At 50.8% G+C, this 8,034-nt stretch overlaps 1 protein-coding gene across 1 annotated transcript in view; it reads right to left on the bottom strand.

Annotated features, from left to right (window-relative positions):
• Nucleotides 1-206: 206 nt before the first annotated feature.
• Nucleotides 207-8,034, bottom strand: part of Sh3gl3 (SH3 domain containing GRB2 like 3, endophilin A3) — a 36,204-nt gene continuing 28,376 nt past the window's right edge. The window contains exon 9 of the mRNA XM_048368905.1: nucleotides 207-430. Coding sequence (XP_048224862.1) covers nucleotides 225-430 — 206 coding nt within the window. The 3' untranslated portion in view covers nucleotides 207-224. The remainder of the gene's footprint in view (nucleotides 431-8,034) is intronic.

Below are 8,034 nucleotides of genomic sequence, written 5' to 3'. Positions count from 1 at the left end.
AACCAGTAACGTTTTAGGACCAGAGAAGCAAAGAAGGAAACCATTTTCATGTTGCTAAGACAAGGAAACCATTTATACAAATTAAGTTGATACAAAATACATTATAAAGAGAACACACGTACAAAAGTCGTCAGGTTGGGCAGAGCAAGGCTGGCACAGAACACCACGCTAAGAACACGGGTGGGACGTCATTTCAGTTAGGAGTGAGTAACCAGAGCACACGTTTACTGAGGTAAAGGCACGATCACCTCCACGTAGTTGATGGGGAAGAAGCCTGACTCCCCGCGGAGCATCCCTTCGTACCAGTTTTCGTCTATTTGATTGGTTAATGTAATGACGTCCCCTTCTTTAAATCCTAATTCTCCTTGGTTTTCTGGCTCAAAGTCATAGAGACCACGGCAGCAGGGATGGTCCATGGGAATGCTAGAACCTGTCCACAGGACATGGAGACAAAAAATGCAGGTTAACAGGACACACCACCCACCGGAAACCAGACCTGAGAAAATGGAGAGACCAGCAGACCCTCACTTCTGCCCCCCACCCCCCCCACTCTCCCTCCCTGAGCTGGCTCCTCTCCAGCCTGCCAGGCTGGGCTGCACTTATGGCCTCTGGCCTCCTCCACTCTCCAGCATCACCCAGGTCCTTGGAGCAGCCACTCGGCCTGCTTTGCACCCCGAAGCAGGGGACAGAAGAATCAGAACAGGGAGGTCCAAGCCCTGCCCACAGGGAGCTTAGAGGGCCTGGAGGACAGCGAAGCCTGTGGCTCGGGGGGGGGGGGGGGGTCACTCATGGCCATAAACGGAGCAGGAGCAGAGAAGCCCAGGGATTCCAGGCAGCTTTGGAGAGTTGGCAACCAACTCAGAGCAGGGCCAGGGCAGGATGGGGCCAGGAGAGGAGCCAGGGCAGTGGTGAGCAGAACATTCACAGACCAAAGTATTATGCCAAGTGCAGAGTTCTCAAAATGAAGACACAGTAAGAGCAAAAGAAAAAATGTGATATGCAAACGTAAGAAGTAGGCTGCAACCAAGAACACAGTGCTCACGATGTGGAGCTTCCAGACGCCGGATGTCTGCGAACATGTCTCTACGTGCGTCACGCTGTCGGTCCATTACAGGACCTCCCATACCGTGCGCACGGACAGCTGTCAACCATGTCAATATGATTTGTTTGTTATTGCTACTCATTGCAGGCCCTTCTTTTTCTTCTTTCCTTCCCACTCTCCTCTCCTAGTGTCTTCTCACCTCTTCCTATCCTGCCTTCCTCTTTTCCTCCCTTCCACCCCTTTTCTTTCCCTTCATTATTAGCCTTCTTTCTCCTGCATTCTTAGCTTTCATAAATAACTTTTGGAAACATAGCACATGCATTTATATACATGTCTACATACAAGCATGCAAGCGTTTTCCTGAGGATGAATTCCTACGCCCGGATTTACCAGTCATAGAGCATGATTTTTTTCTTAAAAAAATACTTGACATTTACTGTCAATTTTATTATCCTATCATTATTTAAATTCTTTCAGGGCCCTTTCACACTACAAACATCACTTTCCCATCACATTTGGGATATGAATATTATTTTCAGCTTGTTGCCCGTTTCTGCCGTCAATGCTGGCAGCCGGGAAGGAGTGGGCTTGCACACCCGCATTGGCACAGGCAGGAACGTGAACCAGCCGAAGAGGAAGTCTGTTCTCTGCACTCACATATTCACAGTGAACTGCATTTTATTCCGATAATTTTACTTAATTTTTTTTCACATTGCAACTTTTACTCTTGTGGACATTTTCATCCGGATACAGCCGTGGTTCTGGAGGGTGATTGTAATAATTCTATAGTTATACCCACCAACTGCACTGTCCCTCCCACAGACATGACAAGCCACCCGCAGCCACCAAACACATCCTAAACGGAGGATGAGACAGCCACCAACAGGTGTGCATGTGCACTCAGCATGCATACGTGTGCACACACACAACACTGAACAAACCAGTCAAGAAGACACTCGCTCACTCTTCACCTCACTCCTCCCCAGTGACCACCACTATGCTGCCTGCTTTGATCATCTGAGAGCAAGGAAGAGACCCGTCCTCATCTCCATCTGCAAATCAACCCGTCATCTCCATCTCCAGCGAGACTACCTGGTGGTGTGAATCCCTGCCCTTCCGTCGGCATGCACACCTGGGCGCCACGCGCCCCACGCTGCCTACAGCACTGAGCTCACAGTGCACATAGTGCAGGCACCTGACCCACAGAGCCTAGTTTGGCTGTCCTGGATTATTAACAGGACAATATTCTGAGAGCCCGACGGTGGTTTTCACTGGGGTTCACTTTTGTTGCCTACAAGGCCTCCCTTCTTGGCCCGGAGGCCAAGGGAAGAGATGAACAAAGCAGTCCATGTTTTGCAAACTATGCCATTTCCAGTTTCCGTGCCAGAGCCAGGTAGGTTTTTGTGAGATTTGAGAGAGAGAAAGAGAGGGAGAGAGACAGGCAGACAGACACCAGGTTTCGAGGAACCATAGCCTGAAGACCTTAGCACACAGAAGTTTTATTTCAAGATGGAGGGGGGAGTGAGGAGTGATTCCTGCCCCCCTCGCAGCTCTCTGAGGGAGGGCGTCTTGGGAGTGGAGACCAGGAAGAAGTTGGAAATGTGAGTTTGCTGGGCCCAGTGGCCTTGCCCACTACCCTGCTGGAGCTGGGGGAAGGTGGGCTCTCCACATACCCTGGGATGGGAGAAATGTGGGGTGCTCTAAGGAAGCAGGTGGCTTGAGGGAGCCACCTCTGGCTCCCTGTGACCGTATCTCCAGAGCCAGCAGGGTGTGAGGACAGAGGAGAGGCCAGCCAGGCCACCTGCCTGCAGGCAAGGCCAGGCTGAGGATGCAGACACAGCAGTCCACAGGTAGGGATGGGGCAGAGTGTCAGCAAATCCTAGCCTGGAATGCCACAAGTCACCTCCACAGGGGGCAGCACCTCTCACAACCACCACCACCACCTCCCCACACTCCCCAGGCACCCAGGAACCAGATGGGTTGGTGAGCGGACACCCCGCTCCAAGTGGCCTCCCAGAAGCCACTGTCCTCATGGGGATGTCCAGCTCTGAACCCCCACCCTGAAGCCTTGGACTGAGAGAGCACTAAGTGGATCGTCCTCGCCTTCTATTGAAAGAGGCTGACTTACCTTGAAATAACAAGATTACATTTTTTTCCATTAGAAGAAACGGAAAAAAAGATCATTTTTTTTCTTTTTTGGCCAACAGTAGAAATGGAAAAACAATTAAGTTGTTCCTAATGTTGGTCTAAATGGAGCTAGCCACAGAGAATAAAGTCACTGTGCACCTGGGTGACAGTGGCTGAACTTCCCCATGATGGAAGAGAACACGGATTGCCACAGACAGACCCCAAGTCTAGGAAGAAGGGCACCACCGCCTCCACATTCCCCCCGCAAACCCTGCTGGACACAGCCTCCGGGAGGGGCCACGCCAGGGAGATACTGCCCCCCAGGCTTCCCACCCGTGTTGCCAGTGCATTCTCCACACCACACCACACCCCTGAGTCCTGGAGCTGCCGCATTCCCCTGCTTCCACTGGCCAACCTGGTTGGCCGGAGCTGCATGCTGAACACACAGGAAGTGAGGCCTGAAGGCCCTAGGCCAGGATGGGCTGTCCAATGAGAGAGCCCCTCCACCATTGAGGAGCCTGTGATCATTTTCTCTCACTCCTGAGACCTAACTTTAATGTAACATGAGAGTGGAGGTGGGAAAACGCAGTGCAAGTACTGAAACAAAGATGATTTTAACAGAAAAGGAGTGTCCCTGTTAAATATTTATTATTCAAACTCCATTCCATACTATTAGGGAGAAGGAAGAAAGGAGAGAGAGGGAGGGAGGGGAGAGGAGGAAAGAAGGAGGGACAAAGGGTGGAAGGGGGGGAGAGGAAGGGGGAGAGAGGGCAAAAGGAGAGAGGGAGAATTAAAGAGAGGGGAAAAATTGGGGAGGAGAAAGAGGGAGGGAACAAGAAGGAGGGGAGGAAAGGAAAGACCCCATCACAGGCTTTTAAGATATCTAGACAATACTCTATGAGCAATAATTACAGAAACCACATCTCCCTAAAACAAATCTCGTTCTCCTCCTGGCAGTCATATGGTCCCATTCCTAACACAGTTCTGCTAGATTAACAGCACCCTTGCCCCAACTTCATCCTCTTCCCTGCAGCTTCAAGGGCGAGAGTGCTGAGCCCAGTGGGGAAGACTACCTCCCCAGCTCTGAGGGCTCCCCCCCTCCAAGACCCTAGTTCCATGCCTTAGAAGGGTTCGTGGATTTCACTCTTGGAAATCCTGTGACTAGGTGCCATCATTCCCCTCAATATGAAGGAGCAGCAGAGCTGAGATCTGACCTCCATTCTTCTAGGCCCTGATCACTGTTCGCTGTGCCCTCTCTAGAACCCATCAGGGTGCATTTACCCCATCTCCGCTGCTGAGCCATCAGCAAAAGCAGTGGCCCTGGGGAAGAGGAGGAGCTGCAAGACCTGAGCGGGGTGCAAGGGAAGGGGGGGGGACAGGTGGGGGCCGGAGTCAGGTGTGTCTGGGAGCCCAGGTTCTCTCTCATTCTCTCCAGAGCACCCACAGTCAGGTGCAAGGTGTCTGCTCTGGCCTCCCTGAGCTCCTGCTTCTCAGTGGGTGCATTTGGGTCACGGGGAGACAGCAGGGCAGGAACTGCATCAGGAGAGGTGTCATTTCTGCAGCTGGCTTTCTGCCTTCTGTCTCCAGTGCCAGGATCTAGAAGTGGCTCTCAAGGGCTCTGTTTCTAAGCCTGATCTTGAGGGAGATGAAGGTGGCAATGGACAAAACCATTGTCTTCCTCTCTATAAGTCACAGCTCTTTGGCTGAACTAGAATTATTTTTCACATCACCAAAGGTGCCTGCTGGTTCCCTCCCCCACCCTCACCCTGCCACAGACACACCTTACCCCTCCGCTGGCCTTGACTTTGGGGACTTTGTGACCTGGAAGCACTTGGTCAGGGTATCCCCCGGGCAAGGCAGGTTATGGGAAGATGGGACTGTAGAGAGAAAGAGTCCACAGCCTCTGTCATAGATCAAGTAGTGGAGGCTCCGGGAGCTACTGACCTGAGGCCTCTTTGTCCTTTAGTAACTGCCTCGCCTGCTGTGCCTTTTGAGTTTTTATAGTCTCTCGTTTGCCTCTCGTGTGGTGGGGCTGCGACCTGTCCCTTCTCTTGCTGCCAGGGGGCCTTCTGGGAGCAGCCCTCGACCCTCCTAATCTGCTGGCTGCAGTCTGCTGTAGGCTGGGAAATCAGACAACCGGTTATGTAGTGTGGACAGCCACCATCCATGGGCTCCTAGTCTGTCACAAGAACCAGCACCTTTCATTCCCGCCATCCAACCCATCCTAGAAAAACACCATGCTGCAGGGGCAGCCTCTCTTCCTCAGATCACAAAACCTAAATGGAGAGCAGGAGGAAAAAGGGATGCCCTTGAATGTCTATTCTACTCCATGCCCCGCCAGCCCCCCTGGTGAAGAGGAAGAGGCCTGTCAATGGATGGGGTGGGGGGGTCAATCCCAATCCAGAACGCCAGAGACTCCCTTCCGGAGGTCTGGCCTCAAGGACTATGCTGAGATCCAACAGCCACCACAGAACCCAGCTACACATTTCACCTCCCACCACATTGGGCCAAAGCCTGAGTCAGCCCTAACAATATTCTTCCAACTCCGGCTCATTCCCAAACATGTATGTGTGTCCTCCGGGACAGGGCCCCGCTCACCCTGTAAATACTGCTTCTTTTGAATTAGAACCAGTGTACCTGGTTCAAAGTCTTGTAGCAAAATTTTGTTCAAGTGTATACTTTTCCATTTATTAACCCAGACACAGCACTGGTGTAGAATTCTGATGCACAGCACAAAACCAATCGGTGCGCGCTCCATCATAAGACTGCTGGGGGCTGCACACGGGGCCTGGTCCGAGCTCTGGACTGCAGCACCTTTTGTGTCCCCATTTCCTCATCTTCATTTTTTAAAAATGTATTGTCAAAGTGATGTACAGAGAGGTTACAGTTTCATACGTTAGGCCTTGGGTACATTTCTTATACCTTTTGTTTGTTACCTCCTCCCTCATTCCCCCCTCCCCCTTCCCTTCACCCCCTATGAGTTGTTCAGTTGGTTTACACCAAATGATTTTGCAAGTATTGCTTTTGGAGTCATTTGTCTTTTTATCCTTTGTCTCTCGATTTTGATATTCCCTTTCACTTCCCTAGTTCTAATACCAGTATATACAGTATCCAGTGTACTCAGATAAGATATAGTGATAGTGCGGGTACAACCACAGGAAGGGGATACAGAGGATCATCAACAATAGAAGCTATGGTTTCATATGGCATGTTGAAAGTAATTACAACAGTGATATAACAGTCGTTTCCATAACATGGAGTTCATCTCACTTAGCATCATCTTATGCATTCATAAGGGCATAGCTATTAGGCTCTTATGATTCTCTGCTATGACTAGCCTAAACCTCTGCTAATTATTCCCTATGAGGGAGACCATAGAGTCCATGTTTCTTTGGGTCTGGCTCACTTCACCTAATATAATTCCTCATCTTCATTTTAAGTCTTAGAAATAAGGGGTAAGTTGTATGCTACTAAGCAGTCGTGTAGACATGTATGAACTGTCCTTCCCACAACTGCCCCACATCCATCCGAAAGACATAGGATTGAGTGAAATTATTGTGGGACTAAAGCTTGGTCGCAATCATCTATAAAAATCAAATGTGTGATTTGCTTTAACCTCCACACCAGCCCTCCACACTTTACACAGTTCATTGAACTCATGCAGTCTGAATCCTCTACCTTGCCAAGGCCTGGCATGCCTGTGTAGACAGTGACACTTCACTCGTTTATCTACAGTGAGGACAGCTGAGCCTTGGGGCTCAGGACCCACACTGCGAATACAAATGGCAGCTGTCATCAGCAATGGCGTTTGGGAGCCAACTAGCACCGGCAGCATAAGCACCGTACTATTTTTTTCTCCCCACAACCTAGTTAGTTGTACATGGGAGATTTCATATAGACGTACAATTTATGGCTCCTCTAGAAAGTCAGAGTTGCTGGAAGCCCTTGGTCCACATCCTCACACAGGGGAACTGCGGCTGACAATGGCGCCTACTCCTATGTGTATGCCCCTAGGTGTGGTGTCAGCCCATGCAGTTTCCTCACACTTCTGTGTCCCTTGTCCTTATGACCTGGACAGTTACACACATGTGACCCAAAGGACAATTACACATGTCCCAAGGGCTCAGTACAACAGCTCCCCTGCATGTAAGCCCAATAAGTGATTGACTTTCATGCTATTTTCTAAACATAAATAACCACCTTTGTAGGGGATGGCTATGCCTTTAAGACTGGGGGCGGTGATGGAGGTGCAGGTTGAGCCAAGAGGTCTCCGCCTCTGCGGGAAGTGCTGTGACATCACCGTGATGGACACGCTCGTTAGCCTATCGTTGGCACCTAGCCAGTCCCTCTCCTTCGCGGGTCACTGCTGGTATAAGTGTATTTGCCCTCCCCCTTATTAAACCAGAACACCCCTGGAGGGTTCTCCGAGATCCCGCATCTTCCTTGGCGAGTATAGGGAGGGGGCAGGGCGTCTCGCCACCACACGCTGACCGAGGCTATCTGTGGACCTCACCCCCGCAGTCAATCCCTACTGGCCAGGGGATGCATTGAGGGCGATAGGGGACCACACGGAAGAGGGAGAGAGGCCCAGGACCTCCACGCGGACGGAGGTAGAGCTAAGCCCAGCACACATTAACATCTGGGTGCTGTTACCTTCAATGCATTATTATAGACCATGCAAATCAGAAGTCACACAACCTCTTCAACCAAGTTGTGTCAGAACTCCTACAGCTGAGGCAGAGGCCCTGGCTTGTGGCTCTCCAAACTTCCCTTAACAGGGCATTTAAAATAATCACAGGCAACTGCTTGTTCCTACAATGAGGAAAGCATTCTCCCCAGAGCTTTCTTCAGCTCAGAAAATCAGA

Source organism: Perognathus longimembris, chromosome 20 (assembly GCF_023159225.1).
Source record: "Perognathus longimembris pacificus isolate PPM17 chromosome 20, ASM2315922v1, whole genome shotgun sequence".
In the NCBI taxonomy this organism is placed as follows: domain Eukaryota; kingdom Metazoa; phylum Chordata; class Mammalia; order Rodentia; family Heteromyidae; genus Perognathus; species Perognathus longimembris.
The sequence above is the reverse complement of the archived record's forward strand: the minus strand, read 5'-3'. Positions and strand labels throughout refer to the sequence as shown.